Source organism: Scyliorhinus torazame, chromosome 14, assembly GCF_047496885.1.
Source record: "Scyliorhinus torazame isolate Kashiwa2021f chromosome 14, sScyTor2.1, whole genome shotgun sequence".
Lineage (NCBI taxonomy): Eukaryota > Metazoa > Chordata > Chondrichthyes > Carcharhiniformes > Scyliorhinidae > Scyliorhinus > Scyliorhinus torazame.
Genome location: NC_092720.1, coordinates 7,070,428 through 7,091,439, shown reverse-complemented (window position 1 = coordinate 7,091,439; position 21,012 = coordinate 7,070,428). Strand labels below are relative to the sequence as shown.

Here is a 21,012-nt window from a genome sequence, read left to right as displayed (position 1 = left end):
GGTTTCGTGAAGGGTAGGTCGTGCCTCACAAACCTTATTGAGTTCTTTGAGAAGGTGACCAAACAGGTGAATGAGGGTAAAGCAGTTGATGTGGTGTATATGGATTTCAGTAAAGCGTTTGATAAGGTTCCCCACGGTAGTCTACTGCAGAAAATACGGAAGCATGGGATTCAGGGAGATTTAGCAGTTTGGATCAGAAATTGGCTAGCTGGAAGAAGACAAAGGATGGTGGTTGATGGGAAGTGTTCAGACTGGGGTCCAGTTACTAGTGGTGTACCACAAGGATCTGTTTTGGGGCCACTGCTGTTTGTCATTTTTATAAATGACCTGGAGGAGGGTGTAGAAGGATGGGTGAGTAAATTTGCAGATGACACTAAAGTTGGTGGAGTTGTGGACAGTGCAGAAGGATGTTACAAGTTACAGAGGTACATAGATAAGCTGTAGCGCTGGGCTGAGACGTGGCCATTGGAGTTTAATGCAGAAAAGTGTGAGGTGATTCATTTTGGAAGGAATAACAGGAAGACAGAGTACTGGGCTAATGGTAAGATTCTTGGCAGTGTGGATGAGCAGAGAGATCTCGGTGTCCATGTACATAGATCCTTGAAAGTTGCCACTCAGGTTGAGAGGGTTGTTAAGAAGGCGCACGGTGTGTTAGCTTTTATTGGTAGAGGGATTGAGTTTCGGAGCCATGAGGTCATGTTGCAGCTGTACAAAACTCTGGTGCGGCCGCATTTGGAGTATTACGTGCAATTCTGGTCACCACATTATAGGAAGGATGTGGAAGCATTGGAAAGGGTGCAGAGGAAATTTACCAGAATGTTGCCTGGTATGGAGGGAAGAGCTGATGAGGAAAGGCTCAGGGACTTGAGGCTGTTTGCGTTAGAGAGAATGTTAAGATGTGACTTAATTGAGGCATACAAGATGATCAGAGGATTGGATAGGGTGGACAGTGAGAGCCTTTTTCCTCGGATGGTGATGTCTAGCACGAGGGGACATAGCTTTAAATTGATGGGAGATAGATATAAGACAGACGTCAGAGGTAGGTTCTTTACTCAGAGAGTAGTAAGTGTGTGGAATGCCCTGCCTGCAACAGTAGTGGACTCGCCAACACTAAGGGTATTTAAATGGTCATTGGATAGACATATGGACGATAAGGGAATAGTGTAAATGGGCTTTAGAGTGGTTTCACAGGTCGGCGCAACATTGAGGGCCGAAGGGCCTGTACTGCGCTGTCATGTTCTATGTTCTATTACTGCCCTATTGTTTCTGTATTTATCAATCGGTCTACATATTTGCTCTTCTATCTTCCAATGACTGGTTGGGGTCTATGGTACACCACCAGTGTGATTTGTCTCTTTTTTGTTCCTCAGTTCAATCCATATTTGATGCTCCTTCTAGCACATCACCCCTCATGTATCAGCTGTGACTGAGTTAGTAGCTTTCTTATCTCTGAATTGCAAGATTCTGGCTTCAAAGTCCCACTCCAGAACTTGAGCTCAAAGCTCTGTGCTGATCCTCAGTGTAGTACTGATGGAACACCGCACAAAAGGTGGTGGTGTCTTTGGATGAGACGCTAAGCTGATCTCCTATCTGCCTGCACGGGTGGATGTAAACGATCCTGTGGCATTACTCTGGAAGCCATGAGAAGGTAAAATCAAACACAGACTGGGACTGTACTCGTTGGAATTTAGAAGGATGTGGGGGGATCTTATAGAAACAATTAAAATTATGAAGGGAATAGATAGGATAGATGCGGGCAGGTTGTTTCCATTGGCGGGTGAAAGCTGAACTAGGGGGCATAGCCTCAAAATAAGGGGAAGTAGATTTAGGACTGAGTTTAGGAGGAACTTCTTCATCCAAAGGGTTGTGAATCTATCGAATTCCTTGCCCAGTGAAGCAGTTGAGGCTCCTTCATTAAATGTTTTTAAGATAAAGATAGATAGTTTTTTGAAGAATAAAGGGATCAAGGGTTATGGCGTTCGGGCCGGAAAGTGGAGCTGTGTCCACAAAAGATCAGCCATGATCTCATTGAATGGCGGAGCAGGCTCGAGGGGCCAGATGGCCTACTCCTGCTCCTAGTTCTTATGATGTGGAGATGCCGGCGTTGGACTGGGGTGGGCACAGTAAGAAGTCTTACAACACCAGGTTAAAGTCCAACAGGTTTTTTTCAAATCACTAGCTTTCGGAGCACTGCTCCTTCCTCAGGTGGACATTACTCTGGAAGAGCAGGAAGATATCCCTGGTGCCCTGGTCACTATCATAGAATCATAGATCATAGAATTTACAGTGCAGAAGGAGGCCATTCGGCCCATCGAGTCTGCACTGGCTCTTGGAAGGAGCACCCTACCCAAGGTCAACACCTCCACCCTATCCCCATAACCCAGTAACCCCACCCAACACGAAGGGCAATTTTGGACACTAAGGGCAATTTATCATGGCCAATCCACCTAACCTGCACATCTTTGGACTGTGGGAGGAAACCGGAGCACCCGTAGGAAACCCACGCACACACGGGGAGGATGTGCAGACTCTGCACAGACAGTGACCCAAGCCGGAATCGTACCTGGGACCCTGGAGCTGTGCTGCCCCCTAGCTATCAGTCACTCAACGCCATAAAAACAGATGATTTGATCATTATCACATTGCTGTTTGTTGGACCTTGCTGCGGGGCTAGTTTTGGGTGGATGGGGGGGGGGGGGGGGGGGAATGTTATTTTTCTCTTTCTATTTGTTTTTACATTGCTATTGTTGTTATTCGTGTTACAGGGGTGGCGATTTGTATAGAATGACAAAATTTCAATAAAATATTTATTAAAAAATGCATTTGAACCTGTATTTTACCGAGGTCTCGTGTACAAAGGCCAGGGTGTTATGCTAAACCTATAGAAAATAATAACCTGGCTCTAGCTGCAGTATGTTGCTCAATTCGAAGGATCACATTTCAAGAAGGGTGAGGGGTTTTGGAAAGGGTAAAGAAGAGATTTACTAGAATGGTTCCAAGGATGAGGGATTAGTATTGCACGGATAGACTGGAAAAACTCAGATTGTTCTCTTTGGAGCAAAGAAAGCTACGTGGAGATTTGACAGAGGTGTTTGAAATTATGAAAGGTTTCAGTAGAGCAAATAAATAAATGGTTTCTAATGGCTGAAGGACCAATAACAGAGCAACCAGATTCAACATCATTGGCAAAAAGAACCAGAGGTGACGTGAGGTAAAACATATTTATACAATTGAGTGGTTAGGATTTGGAATGCATTGCCTGATCGGATAGTGGTTACAGATTCCATTGTGGTTTTCTAAAGGCAACTGGGCAAACACTTGGTGGAGGAAAAAGGTAAGTACGGGAAAGGAATTTGGGAACTGGACTGATGGATGGCTCTTCAAAAGTGCTGACAAAGAATCGATGGGCCAAATAGCCTTTTCCTGTACTGCACTGTTCTACATTTTAGCATTTGAAGCCAAGATACAACTCATTCCATGGTGCATTTGGAAAGCTTTCTTCTTTGAGCTCATTCCCAGGATCAAACTTCGGCTGACTTCATGAACAAATCTGGTCATAAAGAAAATTAGTTCAAAATGACCTTAAATTGAAGCTAGCTTAAGGATAACACATGAACAGGTGTAGACCATTCAGCTATTCAAATGAGATCAAGGCTTGTCTGTCCCTTAAATCAATTGATCTGCCTTTCTTTCATAGCCCTGTTCAATGCCCGATACTCTCAAACTAACTGGCTCTCTGGCTTTGAAACAAACACAAACTGGGGACCATAATAAATCAACCACTTACTTGGCAAACAGAGCCCTGGCCAAAGCCAGCCTCATCCTCCAGCCGCCAGAGAACTCTCTGAAACAAACACAAAGTTAACACTGGGACTTCAAAGGAAAAGTTAACAATAACTTCATGATAATTAAAAAGGACAAAACTACACAAGTGAAATGAAATCTACTAAAAATTTGAAGGAACTTTGAGGAGAGAGTAATTTAACATATTCTGCTCAAAGATCATGGATTAATATATATTTTTTTAATTTTTCCAATGAAGGGCCAATTTAGTGTGGCCAATCCACCTACTCTGCACATCGTTAGGTTACGGGGGTGAGACCCATGCAGACACGGGGAGAATGTGCAAATTCCACAGGGACAGGGGTCCAGGGTCGAATCCGGGTCCTCGCCGCCGTGAGGCAGCAGTGCTAACAACTGCGCCACCGTGCCGCCCTGAACAGGGATTAATTGACTAATACTGATTAATTTGCTGATATACTGCTGTAAGGAGAAGACTATGTCTTTAGAGGTTCAAGAAATAATAATAATATAATAATAATCGCTTATTGTCACAAGTAGGCTTCAGTGAAGTTACTGTGTAAAGCCCCTAGTCGCCACATTCCGGCACCTGTTTGGGGAGGCCGGTACGGGAAATGGGAAATGTATTCGTTTTGAGTAATTTTAAAATATAAAATGCATCTTTGAACAGACCCAAAAAGGACTGTGGTCTCAGAAGTGCTCGTGACTAATAGTCACATTGATCTTTTACAGATATTAGCAATTGCCTATGAATTAATTTAATAAATGTAATAATGGGTGACTAACTGCAAGGGGACGGAATAAGCTTTCTCCTCTTAGAGCTATTAATTTCCAATCATGGGTATTTAACAGCAAGTATAAGCTAAACTGCAAAAGTTGCAAAATGTCATGGAATACCAGAAGAATTACTTTTCTGCAAGATGGTTTACGATTAAAAAAGTTTGCAAACTGGAGTGGTAACTGCCATTGTTTCTGACAAATTGCTAAATTGTACACAGGTCAGTGAGGTGGCCACATGAACTGGGTAGAGCAGGGGCACAAGAAGGTGGAGAACTGAAAAACAGGATGCCTCTGCAAGACGTTCAATGGGTCAAAGGGAAGTGGGATATCTACAGTACAGAGGGGCTGAGCAGAGCAAAGGGCCCTGTGTGGAAAAGGTTGATTCAATCCATTGGGTGCTATGCTCCAGGAAACTGGAGAAGGGACTTTAAGGAACAGTACAGAGTTAGAAGACAAGGTGACACCTCGCTTGCAAAAGTGGATTTAACAATGGCAGGAACCCAACAAGATCAACAAGATGCAAACATGCATCATTCTGTTCAGTAACCTAACAGTTGATATGTAATAATTTTTAACTACAAGTTACTGTTCAGATACTGTTGTGTGCCAATAAAGATTTGCTGTGATCAAGTATCGAAATTTGAATCTCTTGCAATTCTGGCAGTACATTACACATGATTATAATTCAAAGGTTGTAAAGTACTTCAGATGTCCTGAGATAATGAAAAGGGCTACAGAAATGCAAATCTTTCATTTTACTTTGTCAAAAGGGTTACTACTGAATTGCTGTCCGATTAAGTAAAACAGGGAAGAAGTTGCATTGGAGATTTAAACAGGCAATAATTAACTTAGACAGAGACCAGCACTGATTCGTTCTGATACTATAAAGTTTGTGATGCTTGTTTTCACTGATAATACTGTTTGCATGACTTCCCACTACAAATACTCAACCAGCAGCTGGCTCACAAGGGTTTTATGTGCAGCATCTCACCTGGTCATCTGTTGTTGCATCTTGGAACTGAAACCCAAACCAGCCAGAATAACCGAGGCTCTAAAAACAGGGAGAGAGACCATCAGACAGAGATAGATTATTGTCCTGCAATGGTTGCGAGTGAGGTGAAAGTAGGAGAATGTACAGGAGGGATAAACATATCCAATACATTTCATGGGAAAAGGTGAAGGGGAATAAAATTAGTTTTTCCATGGTTTCGGGCAAAACAATTTGGCAACGCCAACTCTCCACACATTGCAATCCAAACAGCCAAATTATGTTAAGACTCCCTCAACACTTCCAACATTCTCAATTACACTGAATATTGAAATGGGTCATTGAAGCCTACTTGTGACAATAAGCTATTATTATTATATATTTGCCTTTCAAACTAAGATTTATTTTAAAACATGATTGCAGCAGTCAAACACACTCTAGCCCAGGCTTTTAATCCTTACTGCACCAAATACCTCTCTCTCATCATCACATTCCTCAAAAGCCTCATCAATTTTTAAATTATTTCTCCTCCATCTTGTGATGGCCATTATCACAAGAGGATTTGAATACAGGAACAATGGTTAATGTTAATGGGTGGAGTACAGGAGTGGTGAAGTCTTGCTTGAATTGTACAGAACCTCAGTTGGAGTAGCGTGTGCAGTTTTGGCCACCTTACCCGAGGAAGGATATTATTGTCTGAGAGTGTAACGGAGGTACACCAGCGATGTTCCCGGAATGATGGGACTATCCTATGAAGAGAGATTGGGCAAACTGGGCCTGTATTCTCTCAAGTTTCGACAAATGAGAGGTGATCTCAATGACATCTACAAAATACTTAAAGGAATAGACAGGGTAGGTGCAGGTAAAATGTTTCCCCTGGTTGGCGGGTGTATAACCAGCATTATTTCAAATAAGGGGAAGCTACTTACGACCGAGATGAGGAGAATTCTTTTTACTCAGTGGGTTGTGAATCTTTGGAGTTCTCTACCTCAGAGGGCTGTGGCTACTCATTCATTGAGTATGTTTGAGGCAGAGATTGACAGATTTCTAAATAGCAATGACAAAGGATATGAGATATTGTAGGGAAAGAAGGCTTTGAGGTGGGTGATCAGCCATGATCATATCGAAAAGCAGAGCAGGCTTGCTACGTTCCGATACAGGAGACAAGTATTTTCAATGTCCTGTTCAATAGGTGACATCTCTGCTATTACAACATTTCCACAATTACTAGAGGAATGGTGAGGACCTGCAGAATTGCGTCCACCTTAATACAGGCTAGTGGACAGGTAGAAAAAGTCTAAATCTCTTATGAGTGCCTTAATTGAACCTGCCTCCACCACACCCTTGGGCACTGCATCCCAAATTCTAACCATTCGCTGCTTAAAAGTTTCTCCTCGTATCACATTTTCTTCTTTTACTAATTACTTTAAATCTGCGCTCTCATTCTCTACCCTATCACAAGTAGGAACAGTTTCTCCCCATTTACTCAGTCCAGACCGATGATTTTGAATAACTCTTATCAAATTTCCTCTCAATCTTTTTTCCTCCAAGCAAAACTATTTCTAACTTCTCAATCTACCTTCACACCTGAAGATCCTCACCCATGAACCCATTCTCACAAATCTTTTCTGCACTCTCTCTAATGCCATCACATCATTCCTGATGCCAAATTAGTGACTTAAATTCAACATGATCTCCTAGCTCTTGTACTCTATGCTCCTAATAAAGTCCAGGATACTGTATGCTTTATTAATTACTCTCTCAACCTATCTTCAATGAGCCATGCACATATACACCCAGATTCCCTCTGCCCCTGAACACCCTTTAGAGCTGGACCCTATATTTTATATTGTTTCCATTTTCTTCCAGCAAAATGATTTACCTCACACTTCTCCCCATTGAAATTTATTTACCACCTGTCAGCCCATTCCACCATCCTATGTCCCCGAGGTTTCACACTATCCCCCTCGCAGTTTACAAAGCTTCCAAGTTGTGTAATTTGTATCATCTGCAAACTTTGAAATTGTCCTTTACACCAAGATCTTGGTCAGTAATATATATCAGGAAAAGTAAGGGCCCCAACCAACACAAACCCCTGGGGAACACCATTACTAACCTTCCTCGAGTACAAAAACATCCATTAACCGTTACTCATTGTTTCCCGTCACTCAGCCAGTTTTGTATCCATGTTGCTACTGTTCCTTTTGCTCCATTAGCTATAACTTTTCTCAAGTCTGTTGTGCATCACTGTATCGAATGCCTTTAGGAAGTCCATGTACACCACGTCAACAGCATTGCCCTCATCAACCTCCTCAATTAACTCTTCAAAAACCCCAGCAAGTTAGTTAAATATGATTTCCCCTTAAGAAATCCAGGCTGCCTTTCCTTAATTAACTCTTTGTCCATGTGCCTATTAGTTTTGTCCTGAATTATCATTTCTAGAATCTTCCCCATCACCAAAGCTTAACTGACTGGTCTATATTGCTGGGCCGATCTTTACACCCTTTCTGAACAAGGGTGTAACATTTGCAATTCTCCAGCCCTCTGGCATCATCCCGGAACCTAAGACTGAAAAATTGTGGCCAATCCCCTCTGCAATTTCCACTTTCACTTCACTCAGCATCCTTGGGTGCATCTTATCCGGTCCCGGTGCCTTGTCAACTTTGAATACAGATAACCTATCCAATACCTCCCCCGTTCAATTTTAAATCCATACTGTGTCCAAATTACCTCCTCTTTTACCACAGTCTGGGAGCATCTTCTTGTCTGGTAAAGACAGGGGCAAGGTATTCATTTAGTACCTCAGCCATGCCCTTTGCCTCCACTTGTAAATCCCTTTTTTGTTCCCATTTGGCCGTACTCTTCATTTTACCACCTTTTTTCTATTTATGTGCCTACCAAAGGTTTTGGAATTCCCCTTTATGCTGACTGCCAGTCTATTTCCATATTCCCGCTTTGCTTCTTCACCTCCGCTCTGGACTTTTCACATTCAGCTGTTTCAATTCTATTTTCTTTTTGACACCGGTCAGAATCACACTTTTCTTCTTCATCTTAATCTCTTCCTCTTCAATCGTCCAAGAAGCTCTGAACTTGTTTTCCCTATCTTGCTCTTTCAGGGGCATACATCTCGACGGTGCCTGAATCATCTTTTCTTTGAAGGTAGCCCACTGATCAGCTGCTGTTTTTCCTGCCAACCTCGATTCCACTGTATTTGGCCCAGATCCATTCCTACTCCATTCAAGCTGGCTTCCCGCTGTTGATTTTTCTCACTCTCGATTGCCTGTTGTCTTTTCCCATAGTCAGGCTAAAACATATGATACAATGGTCACAATCCCGTAAATGTTCCCCCACTGTCACTTGATCCACTTGGCCCACCTAATTCCCATGAACCAGGTCGAGCAGTGCCTCCTTCCTCACTGGACTGGAAACATATGGAAGAAAATGTTCCTGAACACGCTCTAAGAGCTCCAGCCCCACGTTGCCCTACACAACTACTATCCCAGTCTATATTTGGATAAAGTCTCCCATGAGAAGTACTTTATAACTTCTGTACCTCTCTAATTTCTTTGCAAATTTGTTTCTCTATGTTCTTCTCACGAGTTGGTGGGAAATTATGCAAGTTATAAAAAGCCCTTGGCAGACCCCATCTGGTGTTCAGTTCTGAGAACCACAGCTCAGGAAGGATATTTTGACTTTGAGGAGATGCAGCACAGATCCTGCAGAACAATACTTGTATCAAAAGGATCCAACTATAGCTGCACGTTACATGAACCTGCCTTATTGTCTTGAGTTTAGAAGGTGGAGGGGGACATAATCAAGGTGTCAAAAACATTAAATGGATTTGACTGGTTGGATAGAGAAACTAGCTCTTCTGATATGGGAAAACAAGATGGAGGAGAAATAATTTAAAAATTGATGAGGCTTTTGAGGAATGTGATGATGAGAGAGAGGTATTTGGTGCAGTAAGGATTAAAAGCCTGGGCTAGAGTGTGTTTGACTGCTGCAATCATGTTTTAAAATAAATCTTAGTTTGAAAGGCAAATATATAATAATAATAGCTTATTGTCACAAGTAGGCTTCAATGAAATTACTGTGAAAAGCCCCTAGTTGCCACATTCCAGCACTTGTTCGGGGAGGCTGGTACGGGAATTGAACCCACGCTGCTGCCTTGTTCTGCATTACAAGACAGCTATTTAACCCAGTGTAGCCACGCTAAATTTCCCCTTAATTGGAAAAAATGAATTGGGTACTCTAAATTTAAAAAAAAAGAAAAATAAGAAAATTTTAAAAAGAAAACGGATGATCATCCAACTCAATAGCCTTATCCTGCTTTCCCCTATATCCTTTGATCCCCTTCGCCCGAAGTGCTATATCAAACTGCTTCTTAGAACCATAAAATGTTTTGGAATCACTTACTTCCTGTGGTAACGAATTCCGCAGGCTCACCACTCTCTGGTGAGGAGGTTTTCCCTCACCTCTGTCCTAAATGGTCTTCCCCATATCCTCAGATTGTGACCCCTGGTTCTGGACACACCCACCATCAGGAACATCCTTCTTGCATCTACACTGTCTAATTTTTTGACAGAACTCTTTGGCTCCTCACTGTCTTCAGGTGATGTCCCGGAGGACTGGAGAATAGCCAATGTTGTTCCTTTGTTTAAGAAGGGTAGCAAGGATAATCCAGGGAACTACAGGCCAGTGAGCCTTACGTCAGTGGTAGGGAAATTACTGGAGAGAATTCTTCGAGACAGGATCTACTCCCATTTGGAAGCAAGTGGTCGTATTAGTGAGAGGCAGCACGGTTTTGTGAAGGGGAGGTCGTGTCTCACTAACTTGATAGAGTTTTTCGAGGAGGTCACAAAGAAGATTGATGCAGGTAGGGCAGTGGATGTTGTTTATAAGGACTTCAGTAAGGCTTTTGACAAGGTCTCTCATGGCAGACTGGTACAAAAGGTGAAGTCACACGGGATCAGGGGTGAGCTGGCAAGGTGGATACAGAACTGGCTAGGTCATAGAAGGCAGAGAGTAGCAATGGAAGGGTGCTTTTCTGATTGGAGGGCTGTGACTAGTGGTGTTCAGCAGGGGTCAGTGCTGGGGCCTTTACTGTTCGTAGCATATGTCAATAATTTGGAGGAAAATGTGACTGGTCTGATTAGTAAGTTTGCGGACACCACAAAGGTTGGTGGAATTGCGGATAGCGATGACGAAAACTGTCAGAGGATACAGCAGGATTTAGATCGTTTGGAGACTTGGGCGGCGAGATGGCAGATGGAGTTTAATCCAGACAAATGTGAGGTAATGCATTTTGGAAGGTCTATTACAGGTAGGGAATATACAGTGAATGGTAGAACCCTCAAGAGTATTGACAGTCAGAGAGATCTTGGTGTACAGGTCCACAGATCACTGAAAGGGGCAACACAGGTGGAGAAGGTAGTCAAGAAGGCATACGGCTTGCTTGCCTTCATTGGCAAGGGCATTGATTATAAAAATTGGCAAGTCATGTTGCAGCTGTATAGAAACTTAGTTAGGCCACACTTGGAGTATAGTGTTCAATTCTGGTCGCACACTACCAGAAGGATGTGGAGGCTTTAGAGAGGGTGCAGAAGAGATTTACCAGGATGTTGCCTGGTATGGAGGGCATTAGCTATGAGGAGAGGTTGAATAAACTTGGTTTGTTCTCACTGGAATGAAGGAGGTTGAGGGGCGACCTGATAGAGGTCTACAAGATAATGAGGGGCATAGACAGAGTGATCGTCAGAGACTTGTTCCAGGGTAGAGGGGTCAATTACTAGGGGGCATAGGTTTAAGGTGTGAGGGGCAAGATTTAGAGGAGATGTACGAGGTAAGTTTTTTTACACAGAGGGTAGTGGGTGCCTGGAACTCGCTGCCGAAGGAGGTGGTGGAAGCTGGGACGATACTGCCGTTTAAGGGGCATCTTGACAAATACATGAATAGGATGGGAATAGAGGGATACGGACCCCGGAAGTGTAGAAGATTGTAGTTTAGACGGGCAGCATGGTCGGCGCAGGTTTGGAGGGCCGAAGGGCCTGTTCTTTTGCTGTACTTTTCTTTGTTCTGTTAGAATTTTATAGGTTTCTGTGAGATCCCCCCCACCCCCATTCTTCTGAACTTCAGCGAGTACAATCCTAACCAATTCAATCTCTCCTCGTCCGTCCGTCCTGCCATCCCAGGAATCAGTATGGTAAACCTTTGTTGCACTTCCTCGATAGCAAGAACATCCTTCCTCAAATAAAGAGACCAAAACGGCGCACAATATTCCAGGTGTAGCCTCACCAAAGTCCTGTATAATTGCAGCAAGACATCTCTGCTCCTGTATTCGAATCCTCTCTCAATGAAGGCCGGCATACCATTAGCCTTCTTTACCGCCTGCTGCACCTGCATACTTACCTTCAGTGACTGGTGTACGAGGACACCCAGGTCTCGATGCACGTTCCCCTCTCCTAATATATGGCCATTCAGATAATAGTCTGTCCTTCCGTCTTTTCTACCAAAGTGGAAAACCTCGCATTTATCCAAATGATCCTGCATCTGCCATTCATTTGCCCATTCACTCAACCTGTCCAGATCACACTGAAGCATCTCTGCATCCTCCTCACAGCTCACCCTCCCACCCAACTTGGTATCATCTGAAAATTTGGAGCTATTACATTTTGTTTCCTCATCTAAATCATTAATATATATTGTGAATAGCTGAAGTCCTAGCATCGATCCCTGTGGTACCTCACTTGTCACTGCCTGCCAATTTGAAAAAGATTTGTTAATTCCTACTCTTTTTTTTAACCAGTTTTCTATCCATTCAATACATTACCCCCAATCCCACGTGTTTTAATTTTATACGCTAATCTTTTATGCAGGACTTTGTCAAAAGCCTTCTGAAAGTCCAAATACACCACATCTACTGGCTCCCCTTCATCAATTCTACTCGATACATCCTCAAAGAATTCCAGTAGATTTGTCAAGCATGATTTCCCCTTCATAAATCCATGCTGACTGGGTCCAATCCTGCCACTGTTTTCTCAGTACTCTGCTATAAAATCTTTGATAATGGATTCTAGAATTTTCCCCACTACTGATGTCAGGTTTACTGATGTCTTACTCCCTGCTCTCTACCTCCCTTTTCAAATAGTGGAGTTACAATAGCCACCCTCCAATGTGCAGCAGCCTATAGAATCCTGGAAGATGACCACCAGTGCATCCACTATTTCGAGTGCCTCCTCCTTCAGTACCCTGGGCTGTAGATTATCAGGCCCTGGGGATTTATTAGCCATCAATCCTATCAATTTCCCCAACAAAAGCCTTACCTTTACAGGAGCAGCCCTTTGGATTTCGGCGGCAGCGGTGCGCAGGGGCCTTCTGGGAGGTGAGTACTTACTTTAAAAAGCCTTACCTGGTCCCGTGTCTGTTCTTCTTTTCTGTTTATTTTTTTTTAATATAAGGCGGGAACCGGAAGTTCGACCCGCGGACCTCTGGGAAGGCCCCCCCCCCCCCAACCAATAAATTCTGGTGGAGAGGAAACCCGAGACACTACACGTGTAGTGTCTCCCACCCACCCTCCTCCTCTAACCTAATAATAAGACCCATTGGTGTGAGGTAAGTACCATATTATATTATTATTATATTATATTATTAGCATTGTGCAGGTCAAGGTTCGGAGGTGGAGGAGCAGTCTCTGTCAGGGAGAGAACCTGAGAACATCTCAGACACTCAGAAGGTAAGAAGGTGAGTAAGTGATTTTTACTCATTTTTACTTTTATACCTTTTTCAAATTGTGTGTGTCGGGGGGAAACTGAAGTGACATCACAGAAAAGCTGTGGCCTGAGTGGCTGGTTGGGATTCTACCCTAAATTTAAAAATTGAGCATTGGTAACAAATTAAACATAATCACTTAATTAAAAATTAGAGAATAAAACCATATTTAGCTTTCGCATTTCTATTAGAAATCTTGTGCTAGGAAACAGATAGTAAACAGTAACTTTGAAATTTAAAAAAAATATTTAAAAAAAAAAATAATAATAATTTTAATTTTAATTAATTGACGCAATGTCAGTTAGAGGGGTGCTGTGCTCTGACTGTGAGATGTGGCAGGTCCGGGAGGCTTCCAGCGTCCCGGATGGCTTCATCTGCAGAAAGTGCACCCAACTGGAGCTCCTCACAGACCGCATGGTTCGGTTGGAGCGGCAATTGGATGCACTTAGGAGCATGCAGGTGGCGGAAAGCGTCATTGATTGCAGTTATGTAAATGTGGTCACACCCAAGGTGCAGGCAGAGAAATGGGTGACCACCAGAAAGGGCAGGCAGTCAGTGCAGGAATCCCCTGTGGTTGTCCCCATCTCGAACAGATATACCCCTTTGGATACTGTCGGGGGGGATAGCCTATCAGGGGAAAACAGCAGCAGCCAGAGCAGTGGCACCACGGCTGGCTCTGATGTTCAGAAGGGAGGGTCAAAACGCAGAAGAGTAATAGTAATAGGGGACTCTATAGTCAGGGGCACAGATAGGCGCTTCTGTGGACGTGAAAGAGACTCCAGGATGGTATGTTGCCTCCCTGGTGCCAGGGTCCAGGATGTCTCCGAACGGGTAGAGGGCATCCTGAAGGGGGAGGGCAAACAGGCAGAGGTCGTTGTACATATTGGTACTAACGACATAGGCAGGAAGGGGCATGAGGTCCTGCAGCAGGAGTTCAGGGAGCTAGGCAGAAAGTTAAAAGACAGGACCTCGAGGGTTGTAATCTCGGGATTACTCCCTGTGCCACGTGCCAGTGAGGCTAGAAATAGGAAGATAGAGCAGCTAAACACGTGGCTAAACAGCTGGTGTAGGAGGGAGGGTTTCCATTATCTGGACCACCGGGAGCTCTTCCGGGGCAGGTGTGACCTGTAGAAGAAGGACGGGTTGCATCTAAACCGGAGAGGCATAAATATCCTGGCCGCGAGGTTTGCTAGTGTCACACAGGAGGGTTTAAACTAGTATGGCAGGGGGGTGGGCAAGGGAGCAAGAAGTATTATGGGTAAGGCAGATGAACTTAGAGCTTGGATTAGTACTTGGAACTATGATGTTGTTGCCATTACAGAGAACTGGTTGAGGGATGGGCAGGATTGGCAGCTAAACGTTCCAGGATTTAGATGTTTCAGGCGGGATAGAGGGGGATGTAAAAGGGGAGGCGGAGTTGCGCTACTGGTTCAGGAGAATATCACAGCTGTACTGCGAGAGGACACCTCAGAGGGCAGTGAGGCTATATGGGTAGAGATCAGGAAGAAGAAGGGTGCAGTCACAATGTTGGGGTTATACTACAGGCCTCCCAACAGCCAGCGGGTGATAGAGGAGCAGATAGGTAGACAGATTTTGGAAAAGAGTAAAAACAACAGGGTTGTGGTGATGGGAGACTTCAACTTTCCCAATATTGACTGGGACTCACTTAGTGCCAGGGGCTTAGACGGGGCGGAGTTTGTAAGGAGCATCCAGGAGGGCTTCTTAAAACAATATGTAGACAGTCCAACTAGGGAAGGGGCGGTACTGGACCTGGTATTGGGGAATGAGCCCGGCCAGGTGGTAGATGTTTCAGTAGGGGAGCATTTCGGTAACAGTGACCACAATTCAGTAAGTTTTAAAGTACTGGTGGACAAGGATAAGAGTGGTCCTAGGATGAATGTGCTAAATTGGGGGAAGGCTAATTATAACAATGTTAGGCGGGAACTGAAGAACCTAGATTGGGGGCGGATGTTTGAAGGCAAATCAACATATGACATGTGGGAGGCTTTCAAGTGGCAGTTGAAAGGAATACAGGACCGGCATGTTCCTGTGAGGAAGAAAGATAAATCCGGCAATTTTTGGGAACCTTGGATGACGAGTGATATTGTAGGCCTCATCAAAAAGAAAAAGGAGGCATTTGTCAGGGCTAAAAGGCTGGGAACAGACGAAGCCTGCGTGGAATATAAGGAAAGTAGGAAGGAACTTAAGCAAAGAGTCAGGAGGGCTAGAAGGGGTCACGAAAAGTCATTGGCAAATAGGGTTAAGGAAAATCCCAAGGCTTTTTACACGTACATAAAAAGCAAGAGGGTAGCCAGGGAAAGGGTTGGCCCACTGAAGGATAGGCAAGGGAATCTATGTGTGGAGCCAGAGGAAATGGGCGAGGTACTAAATGAATACTTTGCATCGGTATTCACCAAAGAGAAGGAATTGGTAGATGTTGAGTCTGGAGAAGGGGGTGTAGATAGCCTGGGTCACATTGTGATCCAAAAAGACAAGGTGTTGGGTGTCTTAAAAAATATTAAGGTAGATAAGTCCCCAGGGCCTGATGGGATCTACCCCAGAATACTGAAGGAGGCTGGAAAGGAAATTGCTGAGGCCTTGACAGAAATCTTTGGATCCTCGCTGTCTTCAGGGGATGTCCCGGAGGACTGGAGAATAGCCAATGTTGTTCCTCTGTTTAAGAAGGGTAGCAAGGATAATCCCGGGAACCACAGGCCGGTGAGCCTTACTTCAGTGGTAGGGAAATTACTGGAGAGAATTCTTCGAGACAGGATCTACTCCCATTTGGAAGCAAATGGACGTATTAGTGAGAAGCAGCACGGTTTTGTGAAGGGGAGGTCGTGTCTCACTAACTTGATAGAGTTTTTTGAGGAGGTCACTAAGATGATTGATGCAGGCAGGACAGTGGATGTTGTCTATATGGACTTCAGTAAGGCCTTTGACAAGGTCCCTCATGGTAGACTAGTACAAAAGGTGAAGTCACACGGGATCAGGGGTGAGCTGGCAAGGTGGATACAGAACTGGCTAGGCCATAGAAGGCAGAGAGTAGCAATGGAAGGATGCTTTTCTCATTGGAGGGCTGTGACCAGTGGTGTTCCACAGGGATCAGTGCTGGGACCTTTGCTCTTTGTAGTATATATAAATGATTTGGAGGAAAATGTAACTGGTCTGATTAGCAAGTTTGCAGACGACACAAAGGTTGGTGGAATTGCGGATAGCGATGAGGACTGTCGGAGGATACAGCAGGATTTAGATTGTCTGGAGACTTGGGCGGAGAGATGGCAGATGGAGTTTAATCCGGACAAATGTGAGGTAATGCATTTTGGAAGGACTAACGCAGGTAGGGAATATACAGTGAATGGTAGAACCCTCAAGAGTATTGAAAGTCAAAGAGATCTAGGAGTACAGGTCCACAGGTCATTGAAAGGGGCAACACAGGTGGAGAAGGTAGTCAAGAAGGCATACGGCATGCTTGCCTTCATTGGCCGGGCATTGAGTATAAGAATTGGCAAGTCATGTTGCAGCTATATAGAACCTTAGTTAGGCCACACTTGGAGTATAGTGTTCAATTCTGGTCGCCACACTACCAGAAGGATGTGGAGGCTTTAGAGAGGGTGCAGAAGAGATTTACCAGAATGTTGCCTGGTATGGAGGGCATTAGCTATGAGGAGCGGTTGAATAAACTCGGTTTGTTCTCACTGGAACGAACAAGGTTGAGGGGAGACCTGATAGAGGTATACAAAATTATGAGGGGCATAGACAGAGTGGATAGTCAGAGGCTTTTCCCCAGGGTAGAGGGGTCAATTACTAGGGGGCATAGGTTTAAGGTGAGAGGGGCAAGGTTTAGAGTAGATGTACGAGGCAAGTTTTTTACGCAGAGAGTAGTGGGTGCCTGGAACTCGCTACCGGAGGAGGTGGTGGAAGCAGGGACGATAGTGACATTTAAGGGGCATCTTGACAAATACATGAATAGGATGGGAATAGAAGGATATGGACCCAGGAAGTGTAGAAGATTGTAGTTTAGTCGGGCAGCATGGTCGGCGCGGGCTTGGAGGGCCGAAGGGCCTGTTCCTGTGCTGTACATTTCTTTGTTCTTTGTTTTGTTCTAACACCTTTTCTCTGCGCTATTGATCACCTCCACTTCCTCCCTCTCACTAAACCCTGCATTCCCCAGCATTTCTGGTATCTTATTTGTGTCTTCATTTGTGAAGACAGAACCAAAGTATGTACATCTCTGTAAAGCAAGTATTCCTATGTGCCATTGTAGCTGAAGTGGATTGAGAGCCGAGATGGTTTCTTTCTTGCTGATGGAGTGGAAATAAAGATAGCAGTTAAGGATATTGTATTCACTGTATTGAATAGTTTGTTCAAGGGGGTAATTGTAAGTTATTTTATTGTGTGAAGTTAAAGATTTTAATTGTATTGGTAATAAAGTTTGTTTTAAAATAACATCTCTATTTCTTTGTGCAATCACTCCTGGAGTGAAGTATCCTTTCCTCACAGTTTTACAAAATTTCTGTCCTGTATCCTAGCCACTGTTGGAGTCTAGTCTGGGATTGTAATAGGAGGGGAAATTAGGAGGCATTTTTTCGCATAAATGGTTGTGGGTATCTGGATGTTTAAAAAATCTGGATGTTTGCAAAAAGCTGGGGAGTGACTAGAGTTTGTAGTTTAGATATATTTTTGTTGAGTAAGGGTGTCAAGTGATATGGGGTTAAAGTGAATAAATGCAGTTGTGAGGTACATTTCAGCTGTGCCCAGGTAGACAGGGGGAGACAGAACAGTTAATTCCAATCCCATTCTCATTTATCACCCAACACACACATTTCTCAGCTGGCTCTTTGGGTCATAGAAATAATGGTAGAGTTTCACGACTTTCAAGGTCACGGGTCAAAGGTTCTTACTGCTCCCTTGGCAGGAACTTTCCTTCAAATTCGGTGTGCCTTCACACATTACTTCCCAAGCTCTGAAAGAAATGGCATTTGCAAAGGATTCATTAGAAACGCACCTGGCTGGAGCTTTGTCTGCCTCGATCTCTTCCAACTTTGTGTAAATTTCTGTTAGCCTGCCGCTCTCTGTACCATCACTCCTGTAAGAGAAAGTTGCAAGAACAGTTACATTTGCAGCTTACACTTTGAACCTCCAACATTACTAACTCAAAGGTGAGGTATTTTTCTTTGCCCGTTTTCTCTCCACTAGGACGTACAAGGCAACACAGTATGTGGTGCACTTGATATACCCTGTTTCGCATTCAAGAGCACTGACAGGCAGCTCAAAGCCAAACCCAAACCCACCTTACCTGGCACCCCCCTCACTTTCTCATCAGGACAGCACCCATTTCCACCCCCTCCTCCTCCCCTCACCCCACCCGCCCCTTGACAGCAACCAAATCCCCAAAGGTCAAAGATAAACAATGCCCACCTCTTGTGGAAGCCCTCAAGGTTACTACTGGAAGCGAGGGAGGAGATTGCTGCGCCGTTGGTGATGATCTTTCACCTTCTCCAACTACTAGAACTTCATCAGATCCCCCAGCCACAGGGTGGTTCTGGTGGGGGGGGGGGGGGGGGGGGGGAGCTGACCTCCATCACAAAAGGACCCGCCTACGGACGATCAACCAGGCGAAGGCTAAGACAACTGCCCAATCTTTTACCTGTAGCTCTGCAAATTATTTTGCTTCAGATGTTTACCCAATTCTCTTTTGAAAGCCAAGATTGAATCTACCTTCACCACTCCAGGGCAGTGCATTCCAGATCTGAACTACTCAGAATTATAAAAGCCTTCATACTCATGTTGCAGATGTTGTACTTTTGCAGATTACTTTAAATTGGTAACTTCTGGTTCTTGATCCATCCGCCAATGCGGACAGTTTCTCTCCATCTACTCTGTCTGGTCTCCTCCCAATCTGTGCATCTCTACCAAATCTCCTCTTAATCGTCTCCCAAGAATAACCTAGCTTCGCCAATTTATTCTTGGAAACAGAGTCCCTCATCCCTGGAACCATCCTTCTGAATCTTTTCTGTGCCCTGCCTCATGCACAGGAAGGATTCCTGACTCAATATGTAGAACACAGAACATACAGTGCAGAAGGAGGCCATTCGGCCCATCAAGTCTGCACTGACCCACTTAAGCCCTCACTTCCACCCTATCCCCGTAACCCAATAACCCTTCCTAACCTTTTTGGTCACTAAGGGCAATTATCATGGCCAATCCACCTAACCTGCACATCTTTGGACTGTGGGAGGAAACCTGAGCACCCGGGGGAAACCCAAGCAGACATGGGGAGAACGTGCAACTCCGCAGACAGTGACCCAGCAGGGAATCGAACCTGGGACCCTGGCACTGTGAAGCCACAGTGCTATCCACTTGTGCTACCGTGCTGCCCCAATGCAGATAGGCCGCCAAGGGTTGGGGGGGGGGGGGGGGGGGGGCATATTGGACTTGGTGCTCGGCAACGAACAGGCCAGGTGTCAGATATCTCGGTGAGAGAGCATTTCGGTGACAGTGACCACAATTCCTTGGCCTTAACCATAGTCATGGAGAGGGAGAGGAATTGACAGTATGGGAAGGTATTTAATTGGGGTGTAGCCATGTAAAATGGCTGACTCCCGATTAGAATGGTCAAATCCCGATCTAAAATGGCGAACGGAAGAGGCTGATGGGAAAATCAGCCAACAGGACTCAAATGGACAGCTGCAGGTAAAACAGTGTCTTCGCCTCTGGGGAAGTCAGTCCAGACCGATACCTGCAGCCGTCAACATCACAACAACCCAGCCATTTGCATATTAAGCGGCCATCCCCGGGAACAATTGCTACAAATTAGCAACTCAAAGCCGACCCAGACCTTTCGGCGCCAGCAGGGGCTAACACAAAGAAAGGTAAATGACCACCCCCCGATCAAGGAATCGCTCCAGTATTGGAGCATATCGAACCAAGTGATTGGGACCAAGTCCAATCACTTGGAACCAGGTACAAGGTCCGCCCCGAGAGGCGGGAAGCCCCTGGGGACTATAGGAATAGGGGCCAAGTTCAAATCGACCCTTCTTTTCCTGCTCGCAACCTTCGAGACCCTTCTACAAGAAACCGTAAGTTTTACTCCAGCGATCGCTACCAGTTAGGCACTCCTGACTATCGACTTGTACCAGCTTTTGAATCCCAGAGGCTCAGAACCAATTCGAAAGGCCATTCCTTTCCCTGACCTGGTGGGCCATTTCCAAAAGTTAAGTATTGGCCTTTAGTGGTAGGTAGTCGTCTAGAAGTAGGATTATTGTATAAGTATTAATTGCTGTATATAATAAATGAGCGTTGATTTAACTCTTACTAAGCGGTGTGTTGCATTATTAATCATTACTTGGACTTGAACCACGTGGCGGTATCAGAAAGATACCTGGCGACTCATGAGCAAAGGTGACAGAATAATAAGTAAACTAAGGCTAAAACGAGCAACAGGGGGAGGGGAAATTATATTGCTGTTAGACAGGAGCTGAGGAGCATAAAGTGGGGACAATTGTTCTTGGGAAATGCACAACAGTAATGTGGGGTTGTTTAAGGAGCACTTGCTGCAAGTGCTGGATAGTTTTGTCCCACTGAGACGAGGAAGGAATGGTAAGGTGAAGGAGCCTTGGATGACAAGAGAAGTGGAGCTTCTAGTCAAGAGGAAGAAGGAAGCTTACGTAAGG

At 44.6% G+C, this 21,012-nt stretch overlaps 1 protein-coding gene across 2 annotated transcripts in view; it reads right to left on the bottom strand.

The window, feature by feature from the left end:
- Positions 1-21,012, bottom strand: part of abcf3 (ATP-binding cassette, sub-family F (GCN20), member 3) — a 132,366-nt gene that overhangs the window by 58,271 nt on the left and 53,083 nt on the right. For both annotated transcript variants that reach the window (XM_072473645.1, XM_072473646.1), the window contains 3 exons: positions 18,345-18,425; positions 5,573-5,632; positions 3,788-3,844 (listed from right to left, as the gene is read on the bottom strand). In XM_072473645.1, coding sequence (XP_072329746.1) covers positions 3,788-3,844; positions 5,573-5,632; positions 18,345-18,425 — 198 coding nt within the window. The remainder of the gene's footprint in view (positions 1-3,787; positions 3,845-5,572; positions 5,633-18,344; positions 18,426-21,012) is intronic.